Raw genomic sequence first — 27257 nt, 5'->3', positions numbered from 1 at the left:
AAGCAATCTGAATACTATTGAGAATCTTTTATGTCTATATATTCAGCCCAAAGACTTCCCTGGGAAACTCAAGATCCACATATTGGACATTCCTCTCGGACCCATTGCTTCTTCTGAATTCTCTGTCACTTAGAATACCATGATCCAAGCATCAGTTCAGACTCTTTCCTCTTCCTCACTCCCCTCCTCCCTGTCCATTCAGACACCAAGTCCAGCATTTTCTATTTCCTTAGTATCTCTCCTATATGTATTCTATCTTTTTTCCCATTGCCACTGCCTTGGTTCGGTCTCTCCCTACATCTTCTCTTAGAAATGGCATTCTAATTGGTGATACGGCAGGAATGGAACAGAGACAAATTCAATAGGTGTTTACGAGAACCAACTGATAGAATACAGGACAAAAATCAGGTTTAGGAGAAGAAGGATGAATTTAGTTCTGAGCGTGTTTAGCTTGAGGTACCTTAGGGTCATTTGGTAAAGATATTCCCAGTACGTGCACGTATGCATGTGGGCAAAGCTTAAGGACAGAAAAGAGGTTCATAGTGGACACCATGGATATGGCTGCAATATCCCCTCTCGCGTCCTACTCCTCCGAAAAGCTTTTTCCAGATCATCTCATTCCCACAGAGATTGTTCTTTCCATTCAATTCCGATAACTCTGATTGCACCTTCCAGGTTCACAATTAAATGTTGCCTTTTGTCAATATTTGGTATTTCAAGTTTCTTTTCCCCAAGCTAAGCTTCTACAGAACAGTAACCTTGAATACGCTTTAGCCCATGAACGCCTGTGCTGTCTGGTGCTATGCAGCATACAGACGGCCCTCGAAACAAAGGGGTCGGAGGGGTACATTTGACTTGAGTGACTTTAATAATAACCATAATGAACATCTCCTAGCATAGAGCGTGGCACATAATGGGCACTGAATTAATATTTGTGAAATGGATTGAGACTTAAAAGTTTCCCATTACTCTTCAAAAACTTCTTGATATCTCAACGGCTTCCAAATCTGACATGCAACTAACACTTGGACACAAATATATTTATTACACGTTTTGTAAGAAGTCCAAGAGTTCGTAGTTTTATATATAACCTGTTTCAGTGAAAAGGTCACCATCAGCACGCCTAGTCCATCTTCATCTACTCACCCACACGACTTGAACACCCCCACACTCTACTCTTACAGAATTTCATATTCTATATTGATGCACACTTCTACTTCCTCAGTGTTGCCCTCCAGTGTTCACATTGCCCCCTCGTGCCTCCCAAATGCTCTCATGCTACCTTCGCTCTTCACAGGTCAAAGACGTAACTACGACTGGCACAAGAATTATTTTCAAGAAATGAAGAGAAGGAAGGTTCTTGGTGAAAAACAAAAAGCCAAAAGGCTTCGGCAAATAATTGCATGCTTTGATTTTGGCCCTTGGCATTAAAGCAAGAGTGGCTTTCTGGCTCCCAAGTCTTGGAAAAAACTTCAACATCTGACACATTGACATTTGACACCTGAGGTCCCACTTACAAATCAGTGGTACTTTACACCACAATGTACAGACAGAAATAGAAATCCTAACCTGGGGAATACCGTGAAAGCTATAACTTGTGTTAAGCCTGGATGTGCCACAGCATCTAGTAATGATGCTTTGAACAGAGAGACACACAAACTATTTGTTGAAAAAATGATTTTTTAATGCTAGATATTTCCTGCTTGCCTCTGTGCAAGGTCTTGGGCCAGGTGCTGCCTAGGATACAAATAAAATAACACATAATCCCTGCCACTGTATGGGACAACAAGAGTTATATATGGCCCTCAGAGTGTATGTTGGTATAATCTTTTTGGAAAGCTATTTGAAGTTATCTCCTAAAGCTGAATATAAACCTAGACTATGAGACAGTAACCCCACTCCTAGGTATACACCCAAAATAAATGAATTCATAAGTATAAGGCATGCACAAGAATGATCATGGAACTTTATTCATAGTCATCCCAAACAGGAAACAACCCCAATCTCTAAACAGAATAGAATGGACAAGCTAATCATGGCATATTTACATTTAAGAATGCTATACAGCAATAAAAAAGAACGCATTACTGCCACCCACAATGCTATGATGAATTTCAAGGACAAAATGGTGAGCAAAAGAAGCCAGACACAAAGAAACACATACTGTATGATTCCATCTATATGATATCTAAGAAGAGGCAAAACTTATGTGTAGTCATAAGTCAGAATAGTGGTTAACTTCGGTGGGAGCAATGACTAGGAAGAGTCGCAAGGGACACCTCTGGGTTGTAGGAAACATATCTTGATCTGAGTGGGAATGTGGCAGGAATGGAGAACAGATAAATTCAAGAGATAATGAAAAGAGATATTTATCTCTCAAACTAACAGAGAGAACACAGGCGGAGAATTAGGATTGGGAGAAGAAGGATGAATTTGGTTCTGAACATATTGGTTATAGGAATATGTGAACATTCACCAAGCTACACACTATTTGTGAGCATCACTGTACATATGTTATATAACAAAAAATATTTTTTGATAACAAAAAATTTTTAAATAAATATAAAATTGAGCACCATCAAATTTTTTTTATTTTTTTAATTTTTATTTTTTTTTATTTTTTTTATTGTTATGTTAATCCCCATACATTACATCATTAGTTTTAGATATAGTGTTCCATGATTCATTGTTTGTGCATAACACCCAGTGCTCCATGCAGAACGTGCCCTCCTCAATACCCATCACCAGGCTAACCCATCCTCCCACCCCCCTCCCCTCTAGAACCCTCAGTTTGTTTTTCAGAGTCCATCGTCTCTCATGGTTCTTCTCCCCCTCCGATTTCCCCCCCTTCATTCTTCCCCTCCTGCTACATTCTTCTTCTTCTTTTTTTCTTTCTTAACATATATTGCATTATTTGTTTCAGAGGTACAGATCTGAGATTCAACATCTTGCACAATTCACAGCGCTTACCAGAGCACATACCCTCCCCAGTGTCCATCACCCAGTCACCCTATCCCTCCCACCCCACCCCCCACTCCAGCAACCCTCAGTTTGTTTCCTGAGATTAAGAATTCCTCATATCAGTGAGGTCATATGATACATGTCTTTCTCTGTTTGACTTATTTCGCTCAGCATAATACCCTCCAGTTCCATCCACGTTGTTGCAAATGGCAAGATCTCATTCCTTTTGATGGCTGCATAATATTCCATTGGAGCACCATCAAATTTTAATAAGACAAGAAAAATCTATGGAGCGTCATGCTTCATAGGTAGGCAGTGATGGCAGAGTTGGGGAGAAGACGTCCAGCATTAAACCACACAGTCCACTGCTGGGAACCTTGTGACTTAGTTCCCAAGCACCACTTGGAACAATTCATCCCAAAGTATGAATTAACACAGTGTAGTTCCTGCCCTGTTAGGTCTTATTGATTAATACAATCACAGTGTCAGTGGGGAATTCTAAATTTTCCATGCAAAATATTATATGAAAAGAAGATATTCAATAAATATCTGTTAATGACCAGGAACAGGTGACAGGTATAGCCTACAAATGCTCAAACAGTTGAGAGGTTGTAGGAAACACTGGCAAAATTTCTCCAAGGACATGGGAATTGAGCCAGACTCTAAAAGGTGAGGAACAGATGCAGGGGTTGCAAAGTATGATCTCTACAAGTATTTGGTTTGATTTCTTTTAGTGTGAATGGCACAGTCTTTCAAGACGCAATGGGACCAGGAGTATTTCTGGACAGCCATAACCTTGCATCATGCTTTGTGAATATGTGCAAGTTTCCTAGGCATCTGACTGTGGGAGAGTCCCTGTGAAGGAGTGCACCATAACCATGAGATCATGAGAGGCTAAGTGAATTATTAGATTGCACACGTGGTTTGGGCCCAAATCACACAGTGCCATGAACACCATACTGACCATATTCTACAGGCAATGTTAAATGAGACCACGCCATCCGTGTTTTGGTAGTGTGGGCCAATTGTGTGACTAGCATTAATAACAATAAACGCTGTAAGCAGCTTCTGGTTCTTTCAATGTGATGCCAAGCATCTGGACCTTTGGAAGTGGATTTCTGACTGCTTTCTTTCAGTTGCCATCTGAACTCTTGCTATTCTGCAAATACAGCTTCTGTTTAGATAACCGAAGGAAGGACGCTTATATAAAGTGGGTCAAAAATGTTGTCAAGACTCATAAATCTTAGAGGAATGTTGAAAGAATTAGTAAATAAAGCTATAGATGCCAATAGAAACAATTTCAGTGGTGTTTCTTATGGAAATAAAGTTGTTTGACACCAAGAATCATTCTGCAAGATGATTGGCCTGAGGAACTGTCATGCAGAATTACTGATTTCATTACTGATGCAATTTTACACTACTCAAAAGGGTAGATAAGACCGTTCTTTGACACTATAATCTAAGGTATCTACCTTCTCAGGGGCTGGTCATACCCAATGATTAATAACTACAATTTATGCATACACGTACGCTGAGAGATTCTTGAGATAGTTAATAAATTGCTACATTGAACATCAATATGCAGGAGAAGTTGTCCTAGGTTCACCTTTGTCTTTACAAAACAAACCTTTCATGCTTCTTTATCTATGCCTTAAAAAACTTGACTATAATTTTTATTATTAGCATAACCTTTAGTAGAAATGAACTCTAGCCTTATTTTTTATTTGATAGAATTGTTAAGGGTAGTGGTATAAAAGTAGAAATTCTACTGCAAAAAGTTGGATATACAATGGATTTTAGCAGAAATAGAGAACCTGGTTACTTAAAAATATTAGGACTAAAGATGTGGATTCATGGTTTTAAATATATAAATATAAATAAAGAAATAGATATAAATTTGTGGATAAATACATTAGTGCATCTGTTGCCTTTCTCTGTCTGCTGAGAGGACTTAGAAGCAATGACAGACCAATACCTATGAGCATACCCAGCATGAGGTCTAAGTTTGCAAATATATCATTCTCCACTAAAAGGAACCAGGGATCCTTTGAGAAATTTTGAGAATTCCAGGGTTGGAGCAAAGAAAATGCAAGATGAGTCTGGAAAACATTCTTATGACAGAAAGTAAAGAATTACACAAAGAATCATAGGGTCATGTCAAAAGGACAAGTGAGTCTTCTTGAAGGGGTGTACAATGGCCAAATCAGGGAAAATTGAGACATCAAAACAAATAATGACGGTAATGGATTATAAACCATTGAAAAGAATAAGAACTCATAGGGAAAGATGATTGATAGATAGATAGATAGATGATAGATAGATAGGAAAAAGGTAGATAGAAATAAAGAAAAGAAGGTTCTTCCTTACAGCAGGAAGCCAACTAATAAATGTAGAAGGAATAATGGAATTAGACAATCATCATTTGGCAACCATCATAATAAGAACTGATTTGGGCAAGTATCATCAAGAATGTAAAACTAGTAGGTGAAAATTTTAGGAGGAATAGGATACTTAAATGTCAGTCTCAGAGTATCTCCCCATAGGTGTTTATTAATTTCAAACAGAAAAATAACAACTGTACAGAGGAGGAAACTGTGGAAGTCACTGCCTTGACCGGGTGATCAAAATTCGCACCACCAGTAACAGGACCGGTTGATATCTTGTGTCCCTGACATGACGTTTGTATCCATAAAAGAAACACTCAACAGCAGTGGCAGCAACAGTTTCAAATATTTACACCAATAAAATATTTGGGTGGGGATTTGGCTTTGCTTCTTGGTTTTGAATGAACTCTGATTTTGTTCTAAGACTTTTTAAGCTTATTCTAATTTTTATATTTTTAAAGATTTATTTATTTCCGAGACAGAGAGCAGGCGAGGGGCAGAGGGAGAGGCAGAGAATCCCAAGCAGACTCTCCACTGAGTGTGACCCAAGGCGGGGCTCGATCCCATGACCCTGAGATCATGACCGGAGCCAAAACCAAGAGCTGGACGCTCAGCTGAGTGAGCTACCCAGGCGCCCCTAAGCTTATTTTTATTACGACTATCAACTTACTTAGAGGTTTTATTCAGTTACATTCAGTTATATTTGCATAAAGTTAATAGTCCAGTAGAGTTCTCAAGCATGACAAGGTAACAGTTGCATTATGTAGTCAGTTATTATTTAAAAAAGAAACTCTCCTCATATATGGGCATTTCCTAAATGTTCATCTTGGATTTTTTTAAAAATTAGACAATAAGACAAAAATCAGACAAAAATCGTATTTCCTTTTTTTGTTTCTCTGCTAATACGAAGCAGTGTATTTCAAAGCTCTACTCCTCTAGAGACATTTAGTTAGGTAAATATTGATTTTTCTATCATTATATATCAAGATCTTTTATCTTCGTTTTATGGAAGTAAATGTAGTATATTCAAGAATGAAAGAAATTTGCTCTTTTATTTCATTTAGGCACCTATGGAATGTACTTAAATGACCACATATATGCAAATATTTATTATGCTATGAAAGTGTCAGAACTTACACTACTATGTTAGTACAGGATTGTATGATAAGACTTTGGAAGAGAAGGTGGGGACTATTTTATTTTAAAGTGCTCCAAACTGTGTAGATTGCCCACAGGTTACATGTGATAAGTCATTTTGATAATAATATTAGCTTCATCTGATTTTTCAGTTGATGATGATTCAGGTCTGAGTATAGTAATACGTAGAGAGAAACCTACCTCTTGCAGACAAATGAAAGCTGGGGTTGTAGATAAATCAACACATCGCTCATCTTGGATATATATTGTGGGTGCTACAGCATAAATGGGGTCCTCCTGATCCTTTTCGTCTTTCTCCTCTTCCTCTTCTTGTTCTGTGTCTGTGCTACTGTCTTCCATTTTTCACAATTCTAAAATAAAATCATTCCAGATTCAGCTATTTAGGGATATCTTCACACATAAAGTAAAATTAGTGGAAAATAATGAAAGCAAGCAAAGGTCAACTGGGGTAAGCTATTCTCCAATGAAGTTATAGGTCAGTACACTTAGCTATAGATAAATTATAATAAAGATTGCTTCGTTACAAAGATATTCCCCACCGCTACACTCAAATCAATAATTCTAATTTTAAAAAGTAGGCTACTGTGGCATTAATTGGGGAAAAAAGTTATATAAGCTCCATGAGAGCAGAAACCCCATTTTGTTTATTGAGCATTATAGTTAACACTCAATTACTATTCATTGATTGGGTAAATAAACATAATATTCACCCTTAAAATATAACACAAAGATAATTCAAATTATCATTATGTGTCAAATATAACACAAAATAATTCGAATTATTTTTGGGAAACTAAAAACCAACAGCCTGCTATGGCCAACACCGCCTGCGGCATGCACCTGTGCACCAGTCCAACAGTTTACTTGCTCGATACCTGTATTTTTGCTGTGGCCACAGCTCAGGCCGATGCTTGTATGTTCTGCCTTGCCACCTCACCCGTAGCTGCTGCCCACGTGCATGCTTAATTGTCCCATCAGACCTCACTTACAAAACGTCAGCTCAAGAATAAAATTCAGGATACCAGGATGGTGACCCTAGAGCATTAAACCAAGCTCAGGCCTTTCTGAGAGTGGGTCCTTATATGACTGCACAAGTCACGTAGCCAGCCTATGTGCTGCCCATTGATTTGCTCACATATTCAAATGGACCCAGAGCAATTTCTAAAAGGACCTGTCTTGGCCTGCAAGGTCTCTCCTGGCCCATTTTGGTGGCATTGGGATCGTTGCTCTTCTAAGAGATCTGGTAAGAAGACTCAATTGCATTAAAAAAAAAAAAAAAAAAAAGCCAATCTAATCTTTTGCTCTTTTGATCTCTGACACATGTGAATCTGCACTTAAAAGAAAGGTAAACATGTACTTTTCTCTTGCCAGAGAAGATAACTCCAACTGTCATAAATTAAAGGTCCGGATCTTCTGTTGAACATCTATCATCTCTCATGTCTATCTTATCAGATTAGCTGCTCCCTGATGATGGGATCCCCATTCTTTTAATATGGAAAGCATATTCTGTAATATGAATCTGGAAGGCATGCTAGGCTCTGGCTCCTAAATTTATTCATCAAGTGGCCAGAGGCATGCCATTTATTCATTAAGTTTCCTTTCCTCCTCTCTAAAATGGGAGTCACAGTAACTAATTTCTCTGTTTCATACAGACACAAGTTAAATGGGATCACACCTGTGGATTTATAGCTTCCATTCTGCTATCTCTAATTTTCAACCACAGACATAAATTACACGTATGCTTGTTTTCCTCTTCCTGCTGCAAAAATACTTCATAGGTGGTAGCATGCACTCCATCAGGAGGCACTAAATGTCTGGTTGTCTTTTGTTTTGTTTTTTGTTTTGGCTTCATTTGGTTGTCTTTCTTCATGTGATATTGATAGCCATTGATATCATTTGGACTCCCACTCCCTTAATACCCACATATCTTGGGCGCCTGGGTGGCTCAGTTGGTTAAGCGTCTGCCTTCGGCTCAGGTCATGATCCTGGAGTCGCGGGATCGAGTCCCGCATCGGGCTCCCTGCTCAGCGGGGAGTCTGCTTCTCCCTCTGACCCTCTCCCCTCTCATGCTCTCTCTCTCTATCTCATTCTCTCTCTCAAATAAATAAATAAAATCTTTAAAAAAAAAAATATCCGCATATTTTTTTTCAGTGCCATAAAGCAGTGTTTTAAAAGAACCTGTTGTTATTAAGGCAGCACAACACTTCGATTTTGGCAATTGATCACAGTTTATCATTTAAATCTTCAAGGAGCTGAAAAGGTGTGATTACATATGTAGATTTGTTTGTGTTTATCAGCTAAAATATGTCGGTTCGACCATTTCATGGGTGAAAACCTGTTAATGACTATCCCAGAAAAACATTGCCCTCAGAACATTAGACCATACCTGTTAACGTTAGCGTTTCCTTAAAGAAATATTTCAAATATAAACAAAAATAACAGAATGGCATAATGAATCCTCAAGTATCCATCCACCGGTTTTAATAAATAACAATTCATGGACAATTCTGTTTTATCGGAACCCTTCCACCCACCCCTCCACTCTCCATATAATGTTGAAGAAAACCCACGCACGTAGACGTGGTCATCTACCCCGAGGCTCCGGAAGACCGTACAGGTAACCCTCGCGCCGCCGCGCACCTGCGCGCCCCTCCTTTGCGTGGATGTGCCACAAACTAGTCAAACAACCCCCGAATTATGAACACATGGAATGTTGCCAGTTTTCTGCTATCACAGCCTTGCAAAGTATAGTACACATGTTTATTTAAAAATATATTTTAAAGGCTCTTGGGATTTGGATAATGGGGATGGCATTAGCTTTCAAAACTTAATTTCAGGCCATCTTGTCAAAGCACTGCTTCGCTAGGCAACGAAAAAAGGGCACTGTGCTGAATTTGTACAGATTCCTCGATCTGCTGAGGTTTTTCAGTCTCTAGGACCTTGAAAACATTCCAAATATTTTCAATCGGGTAAAACATTATACACAGGGAAGCAACGAAAAGACACTATAACAGAGTTCTGATAGACATTACCAGACAAACTTTGACCTTCAGAAAAGAAAGGGAGGGTGAGTAGGAAAGTAAGAAAATACAATAGAGACAAATGCAAAAGTCTCATGTGAACTTAAACCTAAGACACTAATTAATCTAATAACAGTTTGGAAAGAGCTTCAGGAGATAGCAAAGTTTAACAGATTAAACAAATATTCAAGGGTTCATTAATGTAGGATTGCAAAGCCCATTATGTCAGGATCTCCGTGCTGCAGGCAATGGGATTGACAGCTATTAATAAAAAAATAGAATAAGATATATTCTCAGTCTACATGATATAAACAAGAGAATATTTATAAAATATCTAAATTTCTGGTATAGGAAGAACACAGCTATCAAGTATAGTAATTCTAGAGACGCGTATCTCCATAATACTAAGTCAGTTGTTTTACAAGGAGCAATAATTTACAAAGAGGCAAGCAATTTACAATATAAAGAGAAATCAAGGCAGGGAATAACTAGCTCTATATCATACAAGGTAAGGTAAAATAAACCTAAATATAAAGCAATGTTGTCATACCAACATTGAGATAAGCCTTTAAAAGCAGCCTGTAGCCTGGAATTCAGATTTTTTTTTTTTGGCATTGAGGAGTTATCTGAGCTTGTAAAGGTGTTGGTGATAATGAGAGGAATGTTTTGGAAGGGGTGTGAATTTGAAGGCAAGGAGACAATTTCGTGGCTGTGAGTCAGCTCCCTCTGCTATGGGCAGGAGATAGATTCATTGGTGAGCAAAACCAGACCAGGTGTCTGGCCTCAGGGGCGCTCACAGGCTGGTGCACAAGATAGAAGTTAATCAGTGAATCACAGAGATAAAATGTAAAATTAAATATAACTGGAACAGGTGCTATGAAAGTGTGGACCACAGAAGCAGGGTTACCATGCACAACACATTTCCAGCAGGCAGGATTCCCATAGCAAATGCCACAGTGAAGCAGCCCTATTGGAAGGTTAGATGCTAAGGACCTGCGCCAAGGCCACACCGTGCTATGCTGTAGGGGTCCGAAGAAGAGAGGACACGCTTTTATGAGGCTTTCTAGAAGGGAGAGGACATGTACGGAGCTTTCACACAGAAAAGCAAAAGGCTAGTGAAGGAGAAAGGGAGGTAAATAAAAGCTTTAGTCCTATTCCATATGACCACTGAGCTTCTCTATTATTTACACTTTGTTTCGGGGTTAAAAGATAAAGCCAAAATAGGAAGCTTCACACAGAATAATTAAGCAATAAACATTGCAGGGTATGCCTTGTGTTGTAAGACAAACCAGCACTTCCTCTTCTCAAAAGCCAAAGAAGTGATCATCATTTTGTGTTTTGATTTTGAACTCTTAAGGAAATTTTTCTTGACAGTTACAAGGAGCGCATGCAAAAACTAAATGGTCCGTGCACCAGAGAATAGGACAGGATACACAAATGATGACCTTTTGAAGATAAAAGGGCAACGCTTACTTCAAGAAAGATGTAGCAGGAAACCACACTTTCAATATTACTTGCCACTGAACCAGCACAAGTTTTGCTCATTTGAGAATAGCAGGGTATCATGTAAAGTCAAAAATGATATGGTCCCACACCATTCTTTTTCATAAGTTAGCTCTTCTATCTGCCCTGGACACATGACCACATGCTCCCTCCCCCCGCACCCCATTGCTATGGGTGAGTTACGGGACTATTTCTACAGTAACTCAGAGCTGGACCTGTTGGAGGAAGGGAGACGTCTGGGACAACTATTTTGTTTGTTTCAGTTTCCTATACTTATTTAAAAACATAGAAATGTCAAAATGAGTTTTCAACAATTGTGGTATATTTAAAGTTATATGACAAGTGCCTCTCAGTCCTGTCAGTGTATCTCTGTGATTATATGCATATTCTCTTTTAAAGATAAGATTAAAAGTCAGCATTGAAGGCCTTTTCTGAAAGGCCTCTGGTCCACATATCACAGGCTCAGAATATTCGGCAGCAGATCCCACATGCAGCCTACAGTTACCTCAGATCCACTTAATCCAACAACAACATCATCACCAGATACTACCAGTTCGGGAGTCCTAAATGCAACAATCATTGCACTTATTCATGTGTAGATCTTTTATTCACATACAATTACATAATACCCATTATTATTATACAAAGACATGATTAGACTTGAAACATTTTTTTAAAAGATATAGATACAGACTTCAGGTCCTGTTTTTAAGAAGGGGGGAAGAAAAGCTTTGTCATTCAAAACAAACCTAACAAATCAAACCACAACTTCTTTCTGTTCCTAAAAAAATGAAAAGAAAAAATAAAAAAACCTCTCTCTCTCAAAAAACCAAACCAAACCAAACAAAAAACCCTGTAAAAAAACTCCAATCTGGGACAGAAAAAATAAAACCATCGCAGTTCAGTATGTACAGATAAAATTTGCCTCAAAACTGAAGGGTTAAAGTAACAATGTGGGTTAAAAACATACATACATACATACATACATAGACATAAAAGAAAACTCTTGAGAGGAAGCTCCAAGTGCATATCTAGCCTTAAAGTAAATGTTCACAGTATTAGTTAAATCTTAAATTATGCGCATGCGTAACCAATGAGGAGCCTGTTCACTGCCCACGAGCGCAGAGAACCAAAGACTGTCATAAGATAAGCTCCCTCCTTGGGAGGGAAGGAAGCTGAGAGAGCTCTAGGCCTTCTCCCAGCTCATTTCACTGTCCTTTTGCCTCCCGCTGCATACTGCCCTCCAGCACCAAACACAGAGCCAAGAAAAGTTATTCTCTTTCTCTTTAAAACTTACTATTTTTTTGTTTTCTCAGAAACCCACCCAGTCGAAATGAGCTCCATATTACTCACTTCTGAATGGGTATAACATATAGGGTCATGATGGGAAGACCACCCACGTGGAAGACTGTCATAGAAACAGACGTGATTCTTGTCTCTAACATAGGCTCCTGGTTGCCCTCATCAGCAGGCGGGCACTCCTGCCCAGTGGTCGTTCACCCTCTGCACTTAGTAATAGCATTTATATAGCCCTTCACAGTTTAAATGAAGCTTTCCTTCATACTATTTCACTTTATTCTTACAACAACCATGTCCATAACTATTATTATCTCCATTTTACAGACAAGGAAATTGAAGGTCAGAGAATATAAGTGATGTGCCCAAGATCACACAGCAATAAGTGGCAGGATTTATTCAAACTCATGTCCACTGGCTCCAAATCCCTTACCCTTTATACCATATAGGACTCTTGCCGTGGCCTTGATAAAGCCCTTTCCTCTTAGCCTCCAATAATGGAAAGCAGGATCAAGGATACAGCAGGTTAAAGGAATTTGACTTCTGTCACTGCAAAGGTGTAAAGCTAAGACCCCTTTAGCAAAGAGCAGGCCAATATGAGTAAGTCAATTAAAGACAATTCTATGTAGAACAGTGATCATTAGGCGGTCCATGAGGTGGTAAGACTGAGCTGTGCAAAACAATGGGCTATAGAACTTGTTGCTATAGTTACAAACCAAAGGAAAGCTTTCGCATACGCAAAGTGTGGCAAGAAGCACTGGTCTTATATCTGCAATAATTTACAGTCATTCTACAAGTCCAGTCAGGCTTCAGAAATTCAAAGGATGCCTGAGAGGCCCTATCTGTTCCCTTACTGGTTACCAAATAATTTGGTAGTGAGCAGAAACAGTTCCAAATCCTGTGGGAGGTTTGGAATGCTCAAGTAGGTCTGAAGCTGACAGTCCTCCAGAAGGTCTGCGAAGCAGAGATTCTATATGTTTGCATGCAATCTAGAATCTTCACATTGCAGGCCATTCCTTACTTTTGCTACAAAAATGTGCATGTTTTTCAAATTCTTCTGTCACCTTTGCTTAAATTTTTAAAAACATACCTGAAAGCATATTCATAGCATTACTAGTCTGTGTGTCCTGTCTAATTAGGTCATTGCCTTGCAAACCTGCTCTTTAATTTACGCCTTTCCTCTTCCCTATACGCTAGTCAGTAGGAATTGTGAGTCTAGATGGGTCTGTTTCCTTGGCAAGGAGCTTCATGTAGATGAGCTATCGCTGCTGCTTCCCAAATGCAACAGCCCTGGCTCCTCCCTTATTCATCATCGTGGTGGTCGTCCTCCTCCTCCTCTTCTTCCTGTTATTTCATCTAAGACTAGGATTAGTGGCTTTAACTTAGTCTCCCAGGATGACAGCATGGGGTAATGGAAATGAATGCTTTGAAGTTCATCAGTTCAGGCTTGAATCTCATTTCTCCCCTTCCTGTGTGACCTTGGGCAAGATATGCAACCTCTAAGTGGAGATTTCCTCAACTGCAAGATGATTTAAGGGTTGTTGCGAAGATTAAATGGAACAAAATCTCAGCCCCGACCCAGCATGTAGTCCTCAATAAATGTTAGCTCCTTCCCACCACTGTCTGGTTTTTTTTGTTTTCATGTGAAATACGCCTTAAATGATTTTGACAGGGATCAAATAAAAAGAGGTCAGCCTGGGACTGGATCAAATGGTTTAGGAAACTATAGGTTGGGTCTCCTCTAGCATGAATTTGTCCCAGAATACATCCTTAGGATCTGGTGTGAGAGTCCTGGTAAGCCTAACCTTCAAATCCCACTATGAGATGTTTTCATCTAGGGAAAGAAAGACTATGTAGGATATTGGGTACTGCGGAATATTTGTATTTGCAAAGTATTTGGGTCCTTGAAAGAATATGTGTCAACTCTTAGGGCAGGGCCAGCTTTAGACAATAAGTAGGCAAAGTTCCCTCTCCCATGTCTAGAAATTTCATAGCCTCCTCTTTTCATTGCCTAAGTACTTCCTGTTCTAAGGCTTCCCCTGACCCTAAGCAGATCTCCACTTCAGTCTTCCTTCCCTTGGGCAGCATCCCTTACTCAATTTCTTTCCTTCCTCTAAAAGCAAAGGTTCTTACATTCATTATAGGGTTAGAAGAATATTTACCAAGCCAATTTTTCCTACTTTACATCGGAAGAGGAAGTTAAAAATAAAAATAAACAACAACCAAAAAAAAAAAAAAAAAACCCTCTCTGAGCTGGGGAGCCAGGAGAGTTGGCACGGGCCCCTGAGGCATCCTGTCTGCCCAGGACAAGACTCAGGAAATGAAATAGTGGAACTCGGACATTCAAGAACATCGGAGAGATAATGTGCCCCTTCTCACAGGTGAGAGGTGAGGGAAGTGGCAAGCCTCCCCACCATCACTGATCCTACCCCTGCATGTGCTGAAGCAGTAGGCAGAGAATGCCCAAGACAGTACACAAAGTGGCATGGGAGAGATACTGAGGGCTGGCTGAGTGTGCTACCTCCCATGCGCCCTTGACATTGTGATGAAAGACACGGCTTCAGAAAGCTTTGCGGCCCATACAACTGAGAACCAGATGGGGATGCAGAAGTCTCAGGAGATGCTAGCAAGGAGACCCAAGTGTGAGACCCAGGTGGATGCACATCTCAAGAGGAGTCAGCATGGTCAGACGCCAACCACTGACCAGACAACCATCCTGAAGCCATAATGAATGCTACCTAAGAACACTGAACTTGGGTCTCACACCTAAGAGGAAGAGAGAAAAAAATGAATTAAGTGGGGTTCTTTTAGTCAGCTTTATGGAGATATGATTTATGTGCAATAAAACTCACAATTTTAAGAGTACAATATGATGAGTTTTTACAAATATTGACAGTTGGGTAGTTACTGCCACAAACATTCCCATTTGTAGAGAGCAAAATGGAGTCTCTCCTGTCAAGCAGGAGACTGGGTCAGGCAATGACGCAAGCAGTTAAGGTACTACAACTAGGAGATACCGCCAGGACCAACGTCAGCTGACGACACCCCAGAACTGATGACACGCAGAGCCGGAGGAGGTCTGCAGAGACCCAAAACTGATGAAATCCCTTTAAACAGGGAAGGATTTGGGCAGCAAACTGTCAGACTTTGCCCACATGACCCCTCTACGTCGGACCGCTTAAAAAAGGCAATTGCCGCGGACGGATCTCCAAACAGAACCGAGACCCTTCCCCGCTGCAACATCAGAAGCAGTGAGTGCCAAGAGCTGACCCGGACCAGACGGAGGCCTCAGCTCAGCTGCACCCCCAGACTGACATCGTGTTTGGTTTGTTCACTTCCGGCCCTCTTCTGTTAATCTTGTTTGTTGTGTGGCATGTCTTCTGTCCTGCTTTGTGTGCCGTGTAAGGACCCAAGTTTAATCACGTGGGGAAATGTCACTGAGTTTGGAATCCTGAGCCTGCTTTATAATTGTGATTTAACTTTGCTTTATGATTGAATATAGCTGACATTGTGGAAAGACACAGCTCGTGTGTGCGCCTTCCTAGCGTGCTCATGACACCAATGCTCCAGAAGTTGCCTTTGTGTGCCTTTACAATCCGTGCCCCCTCCTATCCCCATGCCTGCCATCCCAGGCACCTTGTAACATCTAGTTTTGCCTTTTCCAGTATTTTAGGTAAATAGAATCATAGATTTTCCTGGCTTCTATAATTTAGCATAAGGTTTTTGAGGTCCATCTACATTGCTGTGGACATCAATATTTCATTCCTTTTACTGCCGAGTGGTATCACACTGTACAAATACACCACAATTTATTTGCCGATTCACCAGTTGATAGACATTTGACTTGTTACTCGTGTTTGGCTCTTATGAATAAAGTTACTATAAACATTTGAATGTAAGTATGTATGAATGTATGTTTTCATTTTTTGTGGGTAAATATCTAGGAATGGAATTACTGGGTCATATGGTAAGTATATGTTTAATTCTATACAAAACTGTCAAATTGTTTTCCAAAGTGGCTGTACCATTTTGTACTCACACCAAGAACAAGTGGACACCAAGTTTCCCACTGATCCATGTCCTTATACACTTGTTACTGTCAGTATTTTTAGTTTTAGCCATTCTGCTAGCTGTGTAGTGGCATCTAATTTTAATTTTTAATATGTGGTTTTAATTTGCATTTCCATAATGACTTATTGATGTGGAACATCTTTTTATGGGCTTAAATGCCATTTGCATATATCTTCTTAGATAAAGTGTCTATTTACTATGTTTTTGCCCAGTAAAAAATCAGGTTCTTTTGTTCCCTATTAATGTTGTAAGCATTCTTTGTATCTTCAGGATACAAGCCCTTTATTAATATGTTTTGTAGATATTTTCTCTCAGTCTCTCCCAATCTCTTCATTTTCTTAGCATTGTCTTTTTGAAGAGCGAAATTTTTTAATTTTGAGGAAATCCAATGTATCATTTTTTTCTTTCATGGTTCACGTTTTGTATCTTAAGAAATCTTTGCCAAATTCAAGGTCACAAGATTTTCCCCTATATTTTCTTCTAGAACTTTGAGAATTTTAGCTTTCCTACTTGCATCTTTTATCGTGTTTTCAAGTTTTTGTGTATGGTGTGAAGTAAGGGTTGATATTCTTTGGGGGGGAGGGGCATATGGATATCTAGTTGTTCAGCATGACTTGTTAGGAAAAATATCCTCTTCCCATTGAATTATCATGGCACCTTTTTCAAAAATCAATTAGCCAAATTTGTCTATTTCTATGTTCTCTATTCTGTTCCATTGATTTATGTCTATTCCTATACCAATACAACATTATATTGATTATTGTAGACCTGCAGTTAAGTCTTAAAATGAGGTAGTATAAATCCTCACACTTAGTTCTTTTCTCAAAAGTGTTTTGGCTCAACTATGTACTTTTATTTCCATATATATTTTAGAAGCAACTTGTCAATTTCTATTTTTAAAAAAGCCTGTTGCAATTTTGACTGAGCAATGAATCAATACGTTAGTGTGGGGTGATATGCCACTTAATGCTGAGTCTTATTTTCCTTGAATATGGTTTTGTAAATGATATTATTTTTAAATTTCAATTTCCAAATGCCATTGTTAGTCCTTAGAAATAAAATTGTTTTTTGTCATTGACCTTGTATCCTGTAACCTTGTGAAACATTTTTATTACTTCAGTAGTTTTGCACAATATTCCTTAGAATTTTCTATCTACATGATCATGCTGTCTACAAATAAACACAATTTTACTTCTTTCTTTCCAATGTAAATTCCTCTTATTTCTTTTTATCGTCTTGTTACACTATGTAGGACCTCCAGTACAATGCAGAACAAAAGTAGTGAGAGTGAACATTCTCACTTTGTTCCACATCTTAATAGGGAAAGCATTCAGTCTTTTATAGTTAAGTATGGTATCAAGTGTAGTTTCCATAGATGCCTGTACCAGGTGGAGGAAGTTTCCTTCTATTCCAAGTTTATGGAGAATTTATAATAGCAATGGGTATTGAATTTTGCTAATTTTTTTTAATCTATTGAGATGATCATGTTTTTCAACAAATGATGCTGGACAACTGGACATCTTTATGTAAAAGAATGCACCTCAAACCATACCTTGCATCATTTACAAAAAGTAACTTGAAATGAGGGATATACCTGAATGTAAAATCTAAAAGTAAAAGATGTTCAGAAGAAAACATAGGAGAAAATATTCACAACCTTGGTTTGGAGAAAGTTTTTTTGTTTTTGTTTTTGTTTTGTTTTGTTTTAGATTGGACACAAAACCACAAATCATAAAAGAAAAAAATAGATAAACTGGACTTTTTCAAAATCTACAAGATCTGCTCTTTGGAAGACAGTATTGGAAAACTGAAAACAAAAGTCACAGATGGGAAGAAAATACATGCAAACAATGTATCTGCCACAAGACTGGTATTGAGAATACATAAAGAAATCTCATAGCTTAATAATAGGAAATCAAAGAGACCAATTTAAAAAATGGGCAAAAGGGATGCGTGGGTGGCTCAGTTGGTTAAGTGTCTGCCTTCGGCTCAGGTCATGATCCCAGGGTCCTGGGATCGAGCCCCGCATCAGGCTCCCTGCTTCACGGGAAGCCTGCTTCTCCCTCTCCCACTCCCCCTGCTTGTGTTCCTTCTCTCGCTATGTCTCTCTCTGTCAAATAAATAAATAAAATCTAAAAAAAAAAAAAGTGACAATACCAAGTGTTGGTGAGGATGTGGAGTAACTGGAACTCTCACATATTGCTAGTGAGAATGCAAAAATTGTATATAACTCCTTTGGAAAACAGTTTACTTATATCTTATAAAGTTAAACATACATTTGCCAAATGACCCAGCCATTCATTCATATGTATTTATTCAAGGAAAATGAGGATATATATCTATTAAAAAACTGTACACAAATGTTTATATTGGTTTTATTAATATTCACCCCAAACTGGAAACAACCCAAATATCAACGTAAGGATGTAAAAACAGATTGTGGTACATTCATACAATGGAATGCAACTCAGAAATAAAAACAAATAAACTACTGACACATACAACAATGTGGGTGAATCTCAAATACATTATATTAAGTCAAAATGATTCCATTTATAGGAGTTCCTGGAAAAGGCAAAAGTGTTGGGACAGCTAACAGATCAATTATTTGCCACGGGCTGGGTGCTGGGGGAGAAGGAGTGACTACAAAATGGTATGAGGGAACTTTTGTCAATGATGGAAAAGTTCTACATCTTGATTGTCATGATGGCTACATCACTGTATACATTTGCCAAAATTCATAGAACTGTCCACCCAAAAAGGGTGAATTTGGGTGTAAATTATACCTCAGTAACTTTAAAACAAAGCAAAGCAAACAAAAAGAACTAAACTTACACCAAGTGTGAAAACTGTAGACTATCAAAACAAAGAAAAAAAAATTCTAAAAACAACCAGAAAGAAAAGGCAGTTTCTCTACAAAGGCACTAAATTAGACAGATAGAAGACTTAGACTTCTCATTAGCAAAAACTGTACTCCTTTAAAGTACTGAGAGACAGTAACTGTCAACTAATTATTTAAGGGTAAGGACAAAATACAGACGTGTACCTCTGAAACAAATAATACATTATATGTTTAAAAAAAAAAAAGATAGTAGGAAGGGAGAAATGAAGGGGGAAAAATTGGAGGGGGAGACGAACCATGAGAGACTACGGACTCTGAGAAACAAACTGAGGGTTCTAGAGGGGAGGGGAATGGGGGGATGAGTGAGCCTGGTGATGGGTATTAAAGAGGGCATGTACTGAATGGAGCACTGGGTGTTATACGCAAACAATGAATCATGGAACACTACATCAAAAACTAATGATGTAAGGTATGGTGATTAACATAATAAAATAAAAAAATTTTAAAAAAAGAGTAAGGGCAAAATAAAGACATTTACAGACAAAGTCTGAAGAAATAACTCAGAGACTCATTGAATATATATAAAGATACACTTCAGTAAAAACAAAACCAAATCTAGAAGGAAAGAGGTGAGCAAATAAGTTGGTAAATTTGCTAAATCTAAATGAGCACAAAATATAAAAAACAATAATAGGGGCGCAAGCGTGGCTTAGATGGTTAAGTGATTGACTCTTGATTTTGGCTCAGGTCATGATCTCAGGGTTATGAGATCAAGCCCCATGCCAGGCTCTGTGCTGAGCATGGAGCCTGCTTATGATTCTCTCTCTCCCTCTGCCCCTGTCCCCCACTCACACACTCTCTCTCTCTAAAAAAATAAAATAATAATAATAATAATAATAATAATAATAACAACTACTTGTGTGGCTTCAAAAACAAGGTGGAACTAAAATATACAAGGCAATAAATGACATGGAAGACTGAAGGGAGAAGACTGATGTTAAAGAATTTCATTGTTCAAGAGGAGGAGGAAGATACTGATTGATTAGGCTTTGGCTAAGTCAAGTGAGTATGCCAAAAATTCAAGGATAATGATTAGAAGAAAAGAAATAGCCTTCCAAATTATATTGAGGAAAAGGTGAATAAAGAAAAACATATAGACTAAATTAATGGAGAAAAAAGAGAACCCCTCCCCAAAAAAGCAAAAAGGCAAGATTAATAGAAAACACAAAATAGAATACATATAAATGTAAAAGTAATTACAAAAAATGTAAGTGGATTAATTTACCTGTTGAGACAGATTCTCAAATTGGTTTTAAAGTATCCTGCTGTATTCTCAGACACCTGGGTGGCTCAGTCGTTAAGTGTCTGCCTTTGGCTCAGGTCATGATCCCAGGGTTCTGGGATCGAGCCCCGCATTGGGCTCCCTGCTCAGCGGGAAGCCTGCTTCTCCCTCTCCCACTCCCCCTGCTTGTGTTCCCTCTCTCGCTGTGTCTCTATCAAATAAATAAAATCTTAAAAAAAAAAGTGATCCTTTAAAAAATAAATAAATAAAAATAAAGTATCCTACTGTATTCTGTTTATAAGACACAAGTCCCAAATATGTCACAGGCTTGAAGTAAAAGGATGAAAATATTATTATATAAAAATATATATCAAGTCAGAAAGCAATACTAGAGATAAAGAGGGTCATTATTTAACGACAAAAAGGAAATTTATCAGGAAGCAATATTAATCTTGAACCTATACATAACTAACAGCATAGCCTCAAAATATATAAATGTAAATGGAATTTCCATTCAATGCTACTACTGTGTGAATGGTTGAAACACAATTGCTACCTTGTAGAAATGGAATTAAGCATTAGCATATATAAGAACGCTTGTCTAAAGTTAGCTTTTAAAATTTTTCTATCATGAATAAACTCTGGTTGCTCTGTGTATCTAAACACACAAATACATATTGCTTTAACATACAAAGTACTCGAGAATATGTGTAACATAGGCAACTTCTCAAAGTGCTTAGAATGGGGAAATTTGACTGCATTAAGTCACAAATACTTTCCCGTACATCATGGGCATGGAAACAAATAATCAAATCTGTCCACATGTCGATGATCTCAAAGGAGGCTACCTACATATTCATTAAATACTACTTAGCACTGTCAGTTATTAGATTATTGAGTTTATTAAGATTTCATAACAAGAATAAAAGTCATAAGATATATTTATTGTAAAAGTTTATAATTGAGAAAGTTGGCAAATTCCTTGGGCTTCCCTCACCTAAGCTGAATTTCAGAATTCTGTTTGTTACATTTTGCTGAAAACTCTCTCATGCCCTCTGCTGTCCATTTATTGAATATCAATTATTAAATAAAGTAAAATCTTCGTGGGTATTTACATTTAGATAGTAAGAAATCCTCCACCTGTTTCATTATTTGAGTTAGTTTTAGGAAACAGTATATTTTAAGAAGTGCTTTTAAAACTTTTAAATTATAAATATGTGTTTATTATTGAAAACACACAAAAAATGAAATAATTCATTATCTCACTACTTGGAGATAACCATTGTTACCAAGTAGGAATTGTTTCTATGGAATATACTTTAAAATACAATTTTAGGGTGCCTGGGTGGCTCAGTTGGTTAAGCGTCTGCCTTCAGCTCAGGTCATGATCCCAGGGTCCTGGGAACAAGTCCTGCATCGGGCTCCCTGCTCAGCCCGTTCCCCCTCTACCCTTTCCCCCCAGCTTGTGCTCTCTCTCTCTCAAATAAATAAATAAAATCTTAAATACAATTTTATTTTAAAATTATTATTGTTATTACTATTATTACAGAATTGGGATCATACTAAACATACAATTTGGCATTCTACTCTTTTCACTTAATATTACTGTGAGATAATAGAGAAAAAAAAATATTGATCTCTCCTTGGCTCCTGGCACAGGGCTCGTGAAACACTTGTAATTTCTGGGTGTGATAGGAATGTCTTTTGTTCTAATGAGGTGACTTTGGGTGGGCTCTTAGATGGTTCCTGGATGAGGGCTGGTCACTGGAGAGTACAAACCATGATAAGAAGGTTGGAATTTTCAGCCCTGCCCCCATTCTCCTAAGAAGAAAGAAGGGCTGAAAATGGAATTAATGATCCATCATGCCTACATGATGAAGCCTCCATAAAAATCCCAATAGTATGGGGTTTGTAGAGCTTCCACGTAGGCAAATAAATCCACACAAGGAGGGAGACACACCCCAACTCCAGGGAGACTCCTGTTCTCAGGACTCTCCCAGACCTCACCCTGTATCTCTCTTCATTTGGCTATTCATCTGTATCCTTCAACTTATCTTTTAATAAACTGGTAAACATGTTTCCCTGAGTTCTGAGAACCACTTTGGCAAGTTCATCAAAACTGTGAAGGGGGTTGTGGGAACCTCTGATTTGTAGCCAAACCAGAAAGAAGTTGTGGGTAACCTAGGGACCTATTACTTGTAATTGGCATCTCAAGTGGGTGGGAGAAGTCTTGTGGAGCTGAGCTCTTAACCTGTGGGATCTGACACTATTTGCAGGTATGTAGTGTCAGAATTGAGTTAAACTGTAGGACACCCTGCTGGTGTCTTGGAAAATTGCTTGTTGTGGGGAAAACCCCCAGACATGTGGTAGCCAGAAGTGTCAGAAGAAGTGTTGTGAGTGTGGTAATAGTGTGAGAGTAAAGGAAAAACACACAGAAGGAGAATTGGACGATTTTCCTTTACAATTATATTATGGCAGTGCTCCCACATCATTGAATAGTCTTCAAAATATAATTTTTGAATTGCTGCATAATATTCCAGATGTATACTGATTTATGTAACATCCTACTCTTTTGAACATTTAAGTTGCTTCATTACTTTAGTATCATAAGTAACTCTATAAAACAAAATTCCTTGAAGTTTTTTTGAATGTCCCTAATTTATGCTTACATTAAATCCCCAAAAGTACAATTTCCAAGTCATGGATACACATATTTTCAAAGTGCTGTATGCATACTGCTGAAATGAACTCTGGAAAGTTTGTAATAACTTACACTCCCACTAGCAGTATATGTTCATGACCATAGGAATGTTGTCGTTTTTTTTCAACTGAAGATGTAAAAATACCTTACAAGTAAACTCTGAGGGGGAAAAGTTGTATATGATTCTCCATTCATTTGATGAATAATTATTTTTCTTCAAAGGTATCAGGAGGATAGAGGACCTTTTAGTAGAGTGGGAAGAGGGCCAGACCCTCTAATTGTTTAATTTTAATCTTTCTGAGTTTGTTTCCTCATCTATAATGTGAGCATAATACTTGCTCTGCTAAATTGAGTGTTTTATGAGGATACTATAAGATGACACATGTGAACATGCTTTGAAAACTAATGTCATACAGATGGGAGGCAGTATTTTTATTAGTCATCATTGACATGTGGACAGATTTGATACATAAGTCATGTATCAATAAAAGAGTATTTTTAAAGTATCAATAACTTTTTAATATCCTATATTAATCTTATATCAATCATTTCCTCCATTTTCAAATTCATGTAATCAGAAGAGTAGTATTTCAGTCAATTTTTTTTAGTTTTGTTTGAAAATAATCAAACAATGATTTTGCCACAGAGATAATTATGGTTCACTTGCCAATTCCATGAACTTGGTTTGTCTCAAAAAAGGAAATATTATCACAGAAACAAAATAATCTGCTAGGTATTCTTATTTAATCTAAAAATATTTGGCATGTGTACAACAAATGTGAGTACATTCTCAACTTGCATAAACCAATGTCTTTTTCAAATTTTTTCAACATTATCCTTGTGGGTTTTCATTAAAAAGACACTTTGAAGATCAGTCTGAATAATTATGACCAAATGAAACACAAAGTCAAGGACAGAGCTAATGTTCAGTGGGAATTTGGTGAACCTAAAAGCTAGCACTTACCATGAGCCTTCACTAGGAGGGAGAATAAGGAGAGAGAAAGAACTAGGAGGACAGAAAAGATGAAAGGATAACTTATGAAAACACTGAATTTTAAAAAAGCTAATGGCTAGGGGAGAACCCTGTGGCTTGGGCCCACGAGGACTTTAGCCCAGTTCATTAAGATTTTAGTCCATCTCTCTATCACTATCCTTCCCAGTAATTCTAGTTATTGCACTTTTGCCAAAGGCTTCAGTTTTTTTCCCCAAGATTTATATATTTGTATGAGAGAGAGAGAGCAGGGGGAGGAGTAGAGAGAGAGAATCTTTAAGCAAACTCCCTGCTGATCGGGGAGCCCAAGGCGGGCTGGATCCCAAGGCCCAGGAGATCATGACCTAAGCAAAACCATCAGACACTCAACCGACTGAACGCCCCCCTGGGCACACCAACAAGGGCTTCAGTTTTTTAAGACACTCAGTTTCAGCACTTGCATTTTATTTAATGGCATTGTTTGCAGTTTGTCTTTACTAAAGAACTTAGGGAGTAATGGGTAGCAAGAGGAAGGGGCACAGAAAGGGAGAGATATGCAGGGAAGCAGGAAATAATTTTTAAATTGCCTGCAGAATAATAAAAGGTAAAAAAGACCTTAAAGAGTCAGTTAGTGCAATCCTTCTTCATCTTAAAGCTGAAGAAACAGATTCAGGTGACCCAAAGAGCCAGGAAAATAATCAGTCTCATGCTCTCCCCATTGCACTGTGTTGACTCTTTTTTCCTTATTTTAGCCCTAAAACTGGGGATCATTTGTAGTCAAAGAGGTCAATGCTGCTGTCAACACAAGTCCTGATCTCTCAGATATTTCTTGGTTACTAAGAATCACTGCTATCCCTAAAATAAAAATACAGTAATTTACACTACAATTTTGTAGCCTCTGCATCATGTTCACATCCATTACCTCATTTGATCCTTGCAAACTCTTTAAGGCAAAACAGGGAAAGTATTATTGACCTCATTTTAAGGGAAAGCAATTAATACCCTGAGTCGTTCAATGACTGGCTTAAGATCACTTAGGATCAGGAGTGAGGCAGGACTCTAATGCTATTCCTATACCTGGTATCAAAGAGGGAGTTCTACCAAAAAACACCAGCCTGGGTGGCTCAGTTGGTTAAGCGTCTGCCTTGGTCTCAGGTCATGATCCCAGAGTCCTGGAATCGAGCCCCACGTAGGGAATCTCTGCTCAGAAGGGAGCCTGCTTCTCCTTCTCCCTCTGCCTGCTGCTCCCCCTGCTTGTGCTCCCTCCCTCTCTCTCAAACAAATAAATAAAATCTTTTTTAAAAGAATTAACCCCCCCCACCCCATCTGGCTCTTTATTTTCTTGCTGAGGGATTTTCCATACCAGGGTACCTGCACTAGTTTAGTGAAGTTTGTATCTAACCACCCACTTTAGTTTGGATCTAACCACAAACTCTAGTTTGCATCTAGTTCTCACCTTTTTTTAAATAAAGATTTTATTTAGGGCGCCTGGGTGGCTCAGATGGTTAAGCGTCTGCCTTCGGCTCAGGTCATGATCCCAGGGTCCTGGGACCGAGTCCCGCATTGGGCTCCCTGCTCCTTGGGAGCCTGCTTCTCTCTCTCTCTCTCATGAATAAATAAATAAAATCTTTTTTTAAAGATTTAAAAGATCTTTAAAAAAAGATTTTATTTATTTATTTAGAGAGAGAGAGCAGAAGCCGGAGAAGGAGCAGAAGGAGAAGCAGATTCCCCCCTGAGCAGGGAGCCCGAGGTAGGACTCGATTCCAGGACCCTGGGATCATGACCTGAGTCGAAGGCAGACGCTTAACCTACTGAGCCACCCAGGCACCCCTACTTCTCACCTTTTTAAAAGCCCAGTTTCTTACCCCTTAACTTGGTCCTGATCCTTATTTAGGTTCGTATTTTTCTCGGTAGATTAGGACCTCCAGGGTCTCACTCCAAAGCTCCACCTTCTCCAAAGAAGTCGCGTCCTCGGTATCCAAGGAAACCACGCAGTCCTGCCCACCTTGCTCCTTCCGCGCTTTCCATTGGCCAGTTGGATTCCCAAATGGGTTCCACCCCCCCTCCCCAGTTCCTCCAATGGCTAATGGGCTTCAGGCAAAGAGCGCGCGTCTTCTGAGTTCGGGTAACACTTGTTCTTACTACCCTTTCTACCCTGCGCATTGCCTCTTGGGATATGTAGTTTCCAAACTTCCCGGAGCCCCACGACCTCTCGTCCCCGTTAGAACTACCTATCCCATGCGCCTTTGCGAAAGGGGGCGGGCGCGGACGAGGAGTCCAGGTCCGAGTGGATACTTACAGCTGTGAAATTCCGACTTGTCGCGGAGGCGTGTGCGGCTGAGGTTTAAATTGCCGAAGAAAGTGAGCAGTTTTGGTTCAGCAGTTTGGTTTGCAAACGTCTCCCCTTTGACTTGAGCCTGTGCCGTGGTCAAATAGACTGGCCGTGGCGAGACTGGCCTACGGCTGAGGTGATTTGTGGGAGCGCGAGAGGGGCGCGCCATGTTCGCCCCCAGCTCGGGCTGGGGGTTCGGCTGCCTCCGGCTCAGCCAGCTCCGAGCCGCCCGGCCCTGGGCGTGTCGGGCTGGCCCGGCCCGGCGGTACCGCTCTGGTGGGGGCGAGCGCCCTCCGGGGTCCGAGCCCGCGGTCTCTCCGCCAGGCCTCGCGCACCAGACTCTGAAGGAGTGGGCGCTGCTGGTGAGCCCCTTCGGTCGGCTGCGGGCGCGGCTTCCGTGTCATTTGGCCGTAAGGCCCCTGGACCCCCTCACCTACCCAGACGGCGACCGCGTGCTGGTCGCGGTGAGAGCAGCGGAGGGCGGGGCGCGGGACCTGGCGGGCCTGCAGGTGAAGTACGACGAGGCGCTGAAGGAGGTAGCCATCGTGTGTGACACCGTCGACCCCCAGGCGTCCGTGGAGGTGAACGCGCCCCTGAAGTTTGGCAAGTGAAGTGAAAACGGGTTTGGGTCCCAGGGCACAGCCAGAGAACTTCTGAGATTAAGCTGATGTGCACTTTTAATTGGTCCCTTTGGATCTGACTTTCTAACCTAATTTAGTTGCCCCCCGCCTCGGAAC

The 27257-nt window shown here is 39.5% G+C and overlaps 2 protein-coding genes across 7 annotated transcripts in view; one reads left to right on the top strand and one right to left on the bottom strand.

Moving 5' to 3' along the window:
* CCDC146 (coiled-coil domain containing 146) overlaps positions 1-26307 on the bottom strand; it is a 129845-nt gene extending 103538 nt beyond the window's left edge. Inside the window, exons 1-2 of the mRNA XM_078060057.1 lie at positions 26054-26307; positions 6684-6853 (exon numbers count right to left, since the gene is read on the bottom strand). Of these exons, the coding sequence (XP_077916183.1) occupies positions 6684-6842 (159 nt within the window). The 5' untranslated portion in view covers positions 6843-6853; positions 26054-26307. The remainder of the gene's footprint in view (positions 1-6683; positions 6854-26053) is intronic.
* Positions 26308-26436: 129 nt separating this feature from the next.
* FAM185A (family with sequence similarity 185 member A) overlaps positions 26437-27257 on the top strand; it is a 70532-nt gene continuing 69711 nt past the window's right edge. For all 6 annotated transcript variants that reach the window (XM_078060051.1, XM_078060053.1, XM_078060050.1 and 3 more), the window contains exon 1: positions 26437-27123. In XM_078060051.1, coding sequence (XP_077916177.1) covers positions 26688-27123 — 436 coding nt within the window. In that variant the 5' untranslated portion in view covers positions 26437-26687. The remainder of the gene's footprint in view (positions 27124-27257) is intronic.

The sequence above is a fragment of the Halichoerus grypus genome, chromosome 12 (assembly GCF_964656455.1).
Source record: "Halichoerus grypus chromosome 12, mHalGry1.hap1.1, whole genome shotgun sequence".
Lineage (NCBI taxonomy): Eukaryota > Metazoa > Chordata > Mammalia > Carnivora > Phocidae > Halichoerus > Halichoerus grypus.
The sequence above is the reverse complement of the archived record's forward strand: the minus strand, read 5'-3'. Positions and strand labels throughout refer to the sequence as shown.